The sequence below is a fragment of the Ursus maritimus genome, unplaced genomic scaffold (assembly GCF_017311325.1).
Source record: "Ursus maritimus isolate PB19 unplaced genomic scaffold, ASM1731132v1 scaffold_20, whole genome shotgun sequence".
Taxonomy (NCBI): domain Eukaryota; kingdom Metazoa; phylum Chordata; class Mammalia; order Carnivora; family Ursidae; genus Ursus; species Ursus maritimus.
Window position 1 is genome coordinate 39,419,441 of NW_024424453.1, and position 12,895 is coordinate 39,432,335.

The following is a 12,895-nucleotide window of genomic DNA, read 5'->3' on the forward strand; positions in this document are numbered from 1 at the left end:
AGGCTTATAAATTCAGGGATTTCTAGATGCGAGGTTTCCAGAACTCTAATGGAGGTTTAGTCATCTGTCAAGATGAAGATTTGCCTGGGGACTTTGGGGTGGCTGTATGGGCACACCAATTCAACCAGAGCCTTTTCTCTCCTTTCTTCCATGTTGGGGTTTCACATTTGATATCCACTGATTAGAAGCACAGTTCTGCACCTGGAGGATCATTGATCAACCTGGACAGTTTACATCTTTCTCTCTTTTCTTCCCCTCCTCATCTCTGGGCCACTTTTGATTTCATCTCCCTGATTCTGTTAGCTGGTCATAGAAGGCCTGTTATCACATGAGGGTGACGTAGGGAAGAGATAATAAAGGGATGATTAAAACCTGGCAGGTGTAGGGTCTTGAGATAATCATACTCCTCATTCCATGATGATTAAAATCATCAGCCTGTCATGGCCTTTCTCCTGTTTTATTTCATTTTTTCCCCCTCATCTCTTCTACATGGGCACCCAGTCTAATATGCTTGATATATGGCCTTGGTTATGTATGATCCCGTGTAAAACGTATGGTGTTTCCTTTATCTGTGTTTGTAGTTTACATACCTCGTCTGGTGTTACAGGTCTTGTTTTGTTTCTTAAGTGTTTCTGTATGCACGTTTGTCCAGTGTTTCTGATGCTGCAGTGATTTCTGTGATGGGTGGCCTTCCACCCAATATTCTTCTTCTCCTTCCTAGCCTGAACTCAACTCCCTGGTATTGCAAAGTCTGTGATACTAGGATGAGCATACTTACAGATCTGTGTGAGTTTGGGGGTGTTCCCAGGGATGGAATCCTGGTTGTGCAGAGTCATCAGCTCTAGGAGAACTGCAGGGGACCAGTTTACACTCTCATTAGCAGGAGATGAGGTCCTCACTTGATATTTTCTGGCTGCCTAATTTTTGAGTATGAAATGGCACCACTTTTCCTATTTCTGATTACAAGTGAGGTGGGGCATCTCTCTATGTACTTGTGAGCCATTTAGGCTTCTCCTTCTGTGAATATTCTATTTTTCTATTGAATTTCATGTCTTTTCCTTGTTGATTTGGAAAACCTAGCTATATATTAATACATACCAATCTTGTGGATGTTTCAGATACTGCAAATACTGTAAAAAATTTCTGTCTAATATATCTGGGTTTGGTTGCTAATATTTTGTTTAAGATGTTTGCTGTCCGGGTGCCTGGGTGGCTCAGTCGTGAAGCATCTGCCTTCGGCTCGGGGCATGATCCCAGAGTCCTCAGATTGAGCCCCGCATTGGGCACCCTGCTCTGCTGGGAGCTTGCTTCTTCCTCTCCCACTCCCCCTGCTTGTGTTCCCTTTCTCGCTGGCTGTCTCTATCTCTGTCAAATAAATAAATAAAATCTTAAAAAAAAAAAGATGTTTGCTGTCTTCCTTGAATTGCAAGTGAGAGTGAAAGTTGGGTAAGAGAGGGGTGCCTGGCTGGCTCAGTAAGAAGAGCATGTGACTCTTGATCTTGAGGTTGTGGGTTCAAACCCCACATTGGCTATAGAGGTTACTAAAAAAAAAAAAACTTTAAAAAATAAAAAAAAAGTTGGGTAAGAAAGGCTTTTATTGCTTTCTTATGGGAAGTTCCACAAGGACCTTCAGTTTACTAATTTATCCCCATGTCTATGTGCAAATGTGCCTACCAGATGTCAGCTAGAGCCCTCTCTTCAGAGCTAGGTAAAATTGCTTTAAAAAACTCTTCTCTCAATTTTTTAGAACCAAATAAAGCAAGCTTTAGAATTCTGTGAATTTTGGAATAATGATATTATCAAGATCCCCTTTGCTTTGGGGCTCTCCGGCTCATATCAACATGATATGTTGGTGTCCCTTTACATTTGTTTCAACAAGAAATCCACCTGTAGTGTACATTTGCCAATTTTCAGTTGATTATCTGAAGCTGAGGGAGTTATAGCATGGCGTCACATCTTGAAACTTAAGTGCTTCTGTCACCTTGATTCCTCGTCCTTTCCCCAGCCTCCCTCCTCCAACTTCCATTGCTGTAAATTCTTTTCCTTCCGTTACTCAGAGCAATTTGGCTCTCAAAACTTAACTGCTCACACCCCGAAATGCTTAGCAAAACAAAAATCTCCTCTTGTTAGACTGACACATCAATAAGCCAGCTAGGTTATATGTAGTTCTTGCAAAGAGAAATTATTCTTTGATATTGCAACACTGACAAGTGGTTTTGCAATAGATATGACCTAATGAGAGGTGAAGTTGTAGCTTTTCTTTAGGATGCACATGTTTTTTTGCATTAGGGAAGGTGAGCCTTTTTGGGAGGGGGATGGTAAACATTTTCAGAGCAGAGTTGCCTTTTCTCTTTCTTCAGAGCCTAAAGCTTTGTGTTGTCTTAATAGTGCAGGTTGTAAAAAGAACATGGATCTTGGGGCCCTATGCGCTCTGACACTTGTCAACTGTTTGAGGTTGGAGAAGTTGCTTATTCATGCTGAGCATCCATTTTCTCATTGTGAAATGAAGATGCTAACACCTACTTTACAGGTTTGCTTGGAGGATTAGAGGTAATGTAGAGGGTCTAGTATGATTCCTGGCACAGAGTAGGTATTCACAACAAGGTGGACCATTATTATATGCTCCGTGTGACAGTGAGGAAGTTTGGAAGACAGCAAAATTGGTATATCCTTTGGGATGGCTGCTGGGACTATTGAGTGACAAGTAACTGAGGAGTGGTACTTTCATCAAAGTGCTGGAGAAAGTGAAAGTGAATTTTCTGAAATGTTTGCTTGGATCTCATAAAGAAGTTTACTTACCAATGAATGATCCTTGGTGGTCTTGGGTTCTGTATCTTTTGATATGACTTATTGTTACAAAGATTCTATTTTGCTTTTACTTCAAGTAGTGGAAAAGAAATTCTAAAAGCTCTGTTCAAGACTAAACATGATCACAGAAAAATTCATAAAATCCTTAGAATTCACAGAAGCAGCATATCTGCAACAAATAAGATTGCAGTATCTTTCTAGGACTCAGGGTAAAACCGACAAGTGCTTTTCAAATCTCTGTATCCATTGGGATTTGTGGGCATAAGAATTTTCAAATTCTCTAACTTTAGGGTTTACTCTATATGCATCTGCCTCCCTCATTGCAGTTAGGCCATGTGCAAAAAAATTAAAAGAAAATAAAGGGGATATTATTAGTCTATCTTGAAAGAAGAAGAATATTCATTGCAACTTCATCTGACTTCATTTTTCTTAGGCAATTGTTTCCACAAATGTTTGTACCAGACCGAAGTTGTATATGAAAAAAAATTTAAAAATCCCTTGGCTTCTATAAAATTTTCAGCTAGGTATTTATGTAGAAGAAAATTCGCCCTTGAAATGAGCCATCTGTAAGAAAAACTGATAACTATAATGAAAAGAACAGTCTATATAGTTTTTTGATTACTGCAGAGAAAATATAGCCAAGTGAACGATCAGTTTACATGACCAGTTTGTATTAAATCAAAAGCCCCGAGACACACAAATTCATGGTACAGTGAAATATATGTTTGGTTCATTGGTTGAGCTTCATGATTTTCTTTGGAACTTGAAAGACTATGCTCTTTCTCCAGAAAATCCGAAGATCCTGTCGGTTGGAGAAACCCCTTGTGTCAGATCATTGCAGATCCTCTAAGCTCCATCTATCTTTCCAGGGCCAGCCCATTTGTCAGCTAGTCTGCCACCCTGTCTAGATGGGCTTTGCCCAGCTGTGGGAGTGGACACTGACTTTCCCCACCTGGGGGACTGCTTTTGCTCCTGAAGTATGAGACTACAGGACCTGCTCTGTGGCCAGGCATGTACAGAGTAGATGGTGAGTCAGCCCTAGTTTTGAGAATGGGAGATGAGCACCAGTAGATAAATTCTTATTTCCCCACTCTCAGATGAACTACCTTGAGATACAGTAGTTCATCTGTCCCTTTAGAAACTAGTCTTGCACAACTGAGTACTCTGTTGCACTTGGTGTGACCAGCACAGCAATGCATCCCTATATTTACTCTCTTTCCTACCCTGCCTCATGCTCTTTCTCCTCTACTCATGTTTCCCTCAGGGCTACTTTCCTTAATAGAACTGTAGCTCATAAGCTCTGCTTTGTGGGGACCCAGGCTAGCATAGCTTTCTTTTCCTTTTAATAGCACATCCAGGTGATGCCCTTTTACCAATACAGACTTCATTTATGATTCATCAGTATATGGCATAAATGGATTCTGTCTTTTAAGACATAGAGCATTTTTGTCATGTAGCCCATGGATCCTCAGAGATACACACTCAAAGGGTATCCATAACACTCAACATTTCAGTAGTTTTACTGTCTTTGGCTTTGGTTTGAACAAACAAATTGCATTCAATGTGTCAGATCTTGTGTACCTGAACCCAGTGACAATTCCGCTTATTTATAAAGCTAACGTGCCCTGAGTAGCTAAATATGAAGCTAGGATGATTTGTCATCTCGAGGTGGGGAAGCAAAGCAACTTTGTCCCCTGTCTTTTCTTCATTCCAAATTATTGGAATTCTCCAGGTTTGTGACATGACACCAGCCCCATAGCCAAAATGAAACTATTAGATATCACATTAATTTTGGATTAACTTTGCCTGTATAAAGGGGTTAAGAACGCTCTTTCTGACAAATAAATAAAGAAAATCTTTTAAAAAAAGGGGGGGTTAAGAACTGTACCTAGCTGGAATATAGATGTAAAAAAACCCTCTCCAAAACAAAAGGAATAAAGTAATTTCTTGAGGGATTAGGATGAAGCTGAAAGATACATAATGGGGCACCTGGGTGGCTCATTCGGTTAAGCATCAGGTCATGTTCCCAGGGTCCTGGGATTGTGCCCCACATGAGGCTCTCCACTTAGCAGGGAGACTGCTTCTCCCTCTCCTCTGCCCCTCTCCCTGCTTATGCTCTCTCTCTCTCTCAAATAAATGAATAAAATCCTTTTAAAAAAAGAAAGGTACATAATGTAGAAAAGAGACAAATATAAAAGGTATATATAGTGATTTGAATAGAGAGCAAGAGGACTCAGGGAATAGTCCTCTGAACTGATCTATCCCAGGGAAATAATAAATGCTTGCTCCATCTTACCTGGACTGGCCTCCTTCATGAGCCAAGTAGGATATAATCGGACACTTTCTTTGGAAAGTGTTTATTTGGTCCATGTCCTGGTCAAATTATGCTGAGCTTCCTTTGTGTTAAGGAGACTCCATTGCCGTACTGAAAATGGATGTACTTTCAGTCTCAGCTATAGGTGTGGACATTTTTACTGCTTTTGCTTGCTCGCTGTTCCTCTCCACTTTTTGTAGTTGCAAGACATAGAACTTTCTTTGAGGTATCATCCCTGACCCAGCTATCAGTCCATAGTTTAGATAGGACTGAATATCTTACCGCCCCCAACCAGTTCCATGATTTCAGAGGATTTTAGCTAATTAGCATATATGTCCTCAGCACAGTGACTGGCTCAGGAATGGGCATGTGACTGGATTTAGGCCAATGAGGATTAAGCCCAGGATTTTTACTGGAACTACTGGGGAAAAGAAACATTCTTTTGGTTGGATTGGAGCTTTATGACTAATCTCGGAGGTAATGGGGGGCCACCATAGGTTAAAAGGCTATGTGAGCATGAAGTCTATACGAAAGATATTTCTACAGAGGAAAATCTACACAGAGACATGAAAAAGGGTATCTCCTGACAAATACTGATTGAGCACTCACATCCAGCCGTGCCTGAAGCCTGAAGTTCTCCTATATTACAGTAAATAAATTCCCTTTATGCATAAGCCAGTTTGATTTAGCTTTTTGTTACTCATCACAGAAAGAGTCCTAATCAACATGTGTTCAAGGTAATGGGGATAGAGATATATATTGATAGCTGAGATGAGTATATTTCCATTAATAATATTTTGGAACATTTTGAGATAAGGCAAATAGTCCTTGAGCTGCAAAAATATAATTCTCCCTCCTCACCCCATCTCTGTGGCCCCTTCTGAAAAAGTAGTCCCCCATCAGCCTTTTTTTTCTCCCCCTGCCTCTGTGCCTTCTACCTAAGGAAATTTGTTTATTCTGGTAGATGCTTATGAAATAAATGTCCTTATACCCCTGTTTCCCTCCCTTTGGAAGCAGCTAAGGTGAGAAGAGCAGGTAATCCTGTGCTTATTTAGAAAATAATAATATTTAAAGAAAGAGACAGGCAAGTATGTCCGTTATAAGCTTTTTCTTTTTTTCTGTTTTAGAATTGAAGCTTATGAGTTTATCTACGCCTACTATATTCATAATTACAATTTAATATCTGCATACAAAAGCTATGTAAAAATTCATTTTTCCCAAATATACAAATTTTCTTTTTGGATAGTTTAAAACATTTTGATCACAGATTTTAACAGAGTTTTAGGTTGAAAAAAATATTACCAACACCTAGCAATATCACTTAACACTGTTTGCAAAACACATATCTTCCAATGACTGTAAGTCTTTTCCTATTCTGTAGTATTTTTCTGATTCTCAGGGCATGAAGATATTATGGGGAGGGGGGAAACGTGTTTTCTCTGGGGAAAGCATAGAGAACTAACTTGGCTCTATAATCAAATGAAAAATGCCAAGTTAATTAGGAAGAACTGAAACAAAGAAGTGGTGTAATGTCAGCTCATTCATGCCCTTACATCTTTTGTATCAACAATACCTGTGTAATTAAATAAAGTGTCTTCTTTTGTCTTACATTGTGCTCCATAATTTACATGAGTATTGTCTGCATCCTGAGGAGGACAGATTATATTTGATTGTCTTGTGCATAAGGTGGGTCAGCTTTAACTGTGCAATAGAAAGCCACAAACAGCGTTTTACCTGCACGATATTGCTTTTGAAGGCGGCATTAATTAATGTGGAAACACACTAGAAATGCACACTTTTTGCATTTGCAAACATTTATACAGCACAGTAAAAATTCTGTGATAAGGCCAAACCTTTTTTCCCCCTAGTCTGTTTTTTTTTGTGTGTGTTTTTAATGAATTTTTTTTTAAAGATTAAAGTAAAATGTTTCAATTGTAAAAAATACACACCGGGCAAATCCTTACCTGGATAATAAATATCTACATCACAGTACAATAAAATTTCTTCTCTATAAAATTTAAATATGGATTATAGTCTATCACTATCAAAAGAAACACTATGCTAATATTTCCGTATTATTAAAATAACAGGAAAAATTACAAGCTTATTTTAGAACCTGATGCCATAGCTGTTGGAAAGGGCAAAGAGATTCAAATGTCTGTAAGCACTCTCCTTTGGGAGAAGACTGCGGCTTGGTTATTCACTTAAATTCAGTTTGTGAAAAAGGTTTAGCCTTACAAATGCTGGCTACATTTCAAAAACCATAAGACCGATTTCATAATTTATGACTCATGCATCAAAAGGTCAATATGACACAAATAGGTTAGAGTTCCATAGAATAAAAATGGATCACTGACAATGACATGCTTTGAGGGTTCTCAGCAGTTCCATGGAGGCTGAGTCTGTCGGGGGCTTAGTGTTGTGGAGGTGCCAAGACTTGGGCACCTGTCCACAGAAGAGCAATGAGAATGGCGTTGCTGGAGCAGAGCCGAGCCTGGCGGTCCACTCCGATGACTGATGACCGCGCTGCAGATGGAAGAAGTGTCACTTGGGGCACAGGTGAGGGGGTATCACTGGGCTGAGGCATTAACACGGCAAGCACATCATTGAGGACCGAGGCTCATTTGACTAGAAAAAGCTCTGAGGCAGCACGTGGTGTTTTGAGCAGAATCATAAAGAAGAAAAGATCTTACTTTTTTCACTATTTCTGGAAATACTGCACATCTAAATTGAAGAACAAAGTACACTTGAGGATTACAAACACACACACACACACTCACACACGCGCGCGCATACACACCCCCCCACACCACTCATCCCCCAAAGTGAAGTGATTTATAAATAAGAATCCCAGCTGTACAGGTGTGTTCTCCTTTACTGGGATGTCTCCCCTCTCTGAGGGGTTTCAGTCAGGTCCACACTTGATTTGAAAGCCTGGACAATAGAAGAAAAAATGTTAAAAAAAAAAAATCCAAGGTATATCCCTCCTGATTGAGTTTTATGAGATGGAGTCTTGAGATGCACTAAGTACCTCAACTGGTTACAGAAGAAATGAATCATTTCGACCCTGGGGTCACGATCCTTTTGAGTCTTTACAGCTTTTCCTTTCAAACTGAAGTACTTTAAGGAGTATCCTGCTCAGCATAAAGTATTCAGCCTACGACATGAGTTTTAGATCAGCAGTTCGCCTGTTTAAGGCAATCATTTAAGGAACTGAGGAGCAAACATAAATTTACTTGGGGATGGCTCGATTACTGTAGATATACTGTAGCATTTGGCCAATGCCCAGTCATGGTTAATCCCCAAAGCATTCAGATTTAGCCTTAGATCAGACTCTGTATTTATATTTGAAGGGTGTGTCTCATGTGTTACTGAATCTCTGTCAAACAAATTGAGGAAACTTTCCCAGGGAAGGCTTGCCCAGAGGGTCTGTGAACCCTCCAGTACCCCTCCTGCTTGCCTTCTTCTCATACCCTTCTGAGAGAAAACTTGCGCCTCACCGCAGAGCTTCTCAGAGTTACCCCTGACTGTAGAATGTAATTCGGCATTATGTTTCAAAGAGTTCTTCTCCAAGGAGAGTCAACAGAGAGAGCTGAGTGGCTAACAAAGCAAGAACTTCGGGAGACTGGCTAAGAGGCTGCCTTAAAACAAAACGAAACAAAACAAAACAAACGGTCTGTAGATAAAGTCAAAGCAGGTAATCTGCCCGTGAACTTCATGTTTATAATTTTAATCCCTTTCCCTACTTCCTTTCTTTGCTTAGCTAGTTCCATAGTGATTTTCTTATTTCCTCTTCCTCAGAAGCCAGTATAATCGCTTTCGTGAATTAAACATATCTTTTTCCTTCCAGATTATTCCCAGTCACACTTAAGCTTTTCAGTGCTGTTCCTCTCCTTTTTCCAAGGCCATCCTGCCTTTCTCTACATAGTTTATGAGTAGTATGTCAAATTCTTGTTTTGACTCAATACCAAACATGCTTTCCCTAACTGTTGAGGGCCATAATTTCTGTTTAATAAAGCTAGAAATTTGAATATGAAAGAAACCATCAAAAAGGGACAGATTTGCCTCCCTGAAACTAGTACAATATTAAGGATGGGAAGGATTTTAGTTCATGACTTTCTCCCAGGTGAGAAAACCAAGACCCAAGGTCACAAATCCACCAGTTGATAGAGCACAAACTAGAACTCAGGGACCCCGACTTCTGGGCAAGTTAAAAAAGAATTAGTCCACTTGGTTTTCACAGTGACTTGCATTCCTTTGTTTTTAGTTAAATCTCACTGATATGGCTTTTTTCCCCCAATATTTCCAGGATAAGGCAGTTCAAGGCAGGTAAAGGAATAGTTCATGTCTACTATGCCAGTGAAGAACAAGATACATTCAATTGCATGGGTACATTCTTTGCCCATTTTCTGAAGTTGAAATGATCAGGGGTCACCATGGGTTTTCTGGGCACAACCTACTGCAGTGTTTGTCATCAAGGAGGAGGGTTAGGCAGGGAAGGTGAGTGTTCATGTACATGGTCTGCAGGTATCTTCTGTGAAATATCTGTCAGGGCAATGCTCTAGGAGAGATAGGGAGGGTCAGTGGCCAGATCAGGCTTTGTTCAGTGATAGTCAAACCTGAGTGTCAGAGGGAAAAGGGAACTAGGGAATGTTTGTAGAGCAAAGAGCTTGAGGATCTAAGACCAAAGGGAACCATCAGCACATGAAGAGACTCTCAGAACACTGCACTTCTTTCAACTCAGAATGCACCACACTTATTTCTGCTTAGAAATCCTCCAGAACAAGACTCAAATTTCAGCTTGTTATCTCTCCTTGATTAGAAGATTTAATCCAAAGGGAAATCTGTTGTCAGCTCAGCAAAGATGCAATCAGGATTAAATAACTTCAGGAGTTTGGGAGATGACAGATCAGATGTCATTGAAAAGTGACAACACTATGTAAATAGGTTTGATTTTGGTGGAAATTTTCTCTGAGCCTAAACTGCAAAGAAGCCTTCCTACTCTGAGGTAACACCATGTGGATTTTTGGAAACTGTTGAGTCACTGACATTAGCGAAGCTTTCTAATTTCTTTGAGCTTGTTGAGGAAAATTGTTTCCCTTGTTGGCCTCAGTCAGTCAGATACCTGCACATCTTTGAGTCACACCCTTGTATAACTTGAATGAAATCATAGGATTATAAAAATTAGAGTGAAAGGATAGCTGATTTTTCAGGAACGAATATTCCTATACATTCCAAGTTATGCTGCCAGGAGAGAATGAAGTGCTGAAAACAGCATGCTCTTGAATAGATAAAAATCAGTTCAGACCTTTCCCTAGAAAGCTGAAAGCCACATCTAACCAAAGGTGGTCTGCACCATGCTAATTTGAGCCCTGCAAAAATCAGGACTGGATCAAGATGACCATATTATCTTGGTTTTAAGGCTTCGTTAGTCTTCTGCCATGCCATTTTGCTTGCTTGAGTCTCTGACCAGGGACAGATGAGAGCTGGTGATGGCTTGGTGCTGGTGAATTAATGATTGTCCCCACCCCACCTCCACAACTGTAAAACCTTCAAAGCATTCACATCAAAGGACTGGAGAACAAAATGCAATAGTTACAAGTACCCGCATTCAAGGGGCAATTTCATCCATGTCTACGCTAAGGACTACCTCCCTTTAGCCCCAAACAGTCCCTCCCAACACAAAGCAACAAAGGAACAAACAAAAAAGATCTAGGCAATGGAATGAAATGACACCCAGTAGTGCTGTAGGAATTATGAGAATGAAGTCAGTCAGTCTAATCCTCAAACACTTCCAAGAACAATTCCGTGGGGCATTCCACCTTCATGTGCAGAAAGCGGCTGGCATGGCATGCTCCAATCATCCGCAGGTCTGTCACCTTCATCAGGAGTTTTGGCCAAAAGTGTGTCACATGATGTTTTCGGTAATTGATATAGTGTTCAAAGGCCAGCAGGAAACTATCCTGGTATTTTTCTATTCTTTCAACACAGGCAAGCCCTGGGCGGTCTGAGGGGAAGAATGAAGATGAATGTTAATTCAAAAGTGGAAAGGAGAATCCCTGCTTGTCCAATTCAAGCCTTTGAGTGTGAAGTGGGCAGATCTGGGGACCTATCAACTCCTAGGAATGAGCATGGATACAACATGAACTCTGGGGCATCTGGGACCATGGTCTCAGGAATTGTCACAATTTACATTAAAGAGAGTCAATGGTTTGTTCAGATAAATGTATCTAGGTTAGACAAATCACCTCCTTGGGTGGGAATGGCATGCCTCCCTCTTAGGGTACAGAAGGAGAAGACTCACCTCGAGAGTTGAAATACTGTGCATAATAAGGGGAAGATTTTGAGTTTCCACTGGCTGCCTGGCACAGAGGGGAAGGCAAGCATGGACATGCAGAGAAGGGGAGATGTGAGAAGAGACTGGAAACACTGCAGGAGGCCTGAATGCCAAAGGAGGAGTGTTGGACAATAAGAAATTCTCACGAAGACAAAGAAGCACAGTATCCAATTTTAGTTGTTTACCAGGCTGTAGTGAACTACTCCTTCCCATCCTTTATACATGTGATAAAACTGCTAACTGTAGCAGCCTTGTGTTGGTGGTGCTTTGGGGAATTAAAATGAAAAGAAAAGATATGAGCCATGCTAGTATTGCCCTGTGCAGAGAAGGGAAGAATCACAGTGGGAAGCTGGAGCTAGAGGATACCATGACTGTGTAATGACCAAGAAATCTTCGCAAGTCTTGGGAGGACTGCTGGCCTTCCCAAAACATGTGGGAGCTGAGAGCTTTTCCTCTAAGATCAGGAATAAGACAAGGATTCCCATTCTTAGCACTTTATTCCACATGGTACTAGAAGTTCTAGTCAGGGCAATTAGGCAAGAAAAAGAGATAAAAGGCATCCAAATTGGAAAAGATGGTAAAACTGGCACTATTTGCAGATAACATGATATTATATATAGAAAACCAAGACTTCACCAAAAAACTGTTAGAATTAATAAACGAATTCAGTAAGTTGCAGGATACAAAATTAATATAAAAAATCTGTTTCATTTCTATATACTAATAATGAATTATCGGCAAGAGAAATGAAGAACACAATCCCATTTACAATAGCATCAAAAAGAATAAAATACCTAGGAATAAATTTAACCAAGAAGTAGAAGACCTATACACTGAAAACTAAAAGACATTGATAGAAGAAATTGAAGGAGACACAAATAAATAGATAATCTGTACTCATGGATGGAAAGAATTAATATTGTTAAAATATCCATCCTACTGAAAGCAGTCTACAGACTCGATGCAATCCCTATCGAAATTTCAATGGCATTTTCACAGAAATAGGGCAGACAATACTAAAATTTATGGAAACACAAAAGACCCTGAATAACTAAAGCAATCTTGAGAAAGAAGAAAAAAGCTGAGGGCATCATGCTATCTGATTTCAAACTATATTACAAAATAGATAGCCCAGAAATACAATCATGCATATATGGTCAGTTAATTTATGACAAGGGAACCAAGAATAAACAATGAGGAAAGGACAGTCTCTTCAGTAAATGATGATGGGAAGACTGGACAGCCACATGCAAAAGAGTGAAACTAGACTCCTATCTAACACCATACACAAAAATTAATTCAAAACAAACAAATTAAAGACTTGAATGTCAGACCTAAAACCGTAAAACTCCTGAAGAAAACAGAGATGGTAAGCTCCTTCACATTAGTCTTGCTGGTGATTTTTGTGGATCTGTTTCCAAAAGCAAAGGCAACAA

The 12,895-nt window shown here is 40.0% G+C and overlaps 1 protein-coding gene across 7 annotated transcripts in view; it reads right to left on the reverse strand.

Annotated features, from left to right (window-relative positions):
* Positions 1-6,215: 6,215 nt before the first annotated feature.
* THRB (thyroid hormone receptor beta) overlaps positions 6,216-12,895 on the reverse strand; it is a 369,571-nt gene continuing 362,891 nt past the window's right edge. For all 7 annotated transcript variants that reach the window (XM_040636879.1, XM_040636878.1, XM_040636875.1 and 4 more), the window contains one exon: positions 6,216-11,129. In XM_040636879.1, the coding sequence (XP_040492813.1) occupies positions 10,900-11,129 (230 nt within the window). In that variant the 3' untranslated portion in view covers positions 6,216-10,899. The remainder of the gene's footprint in view (positions 11,130-12,895) is intronic.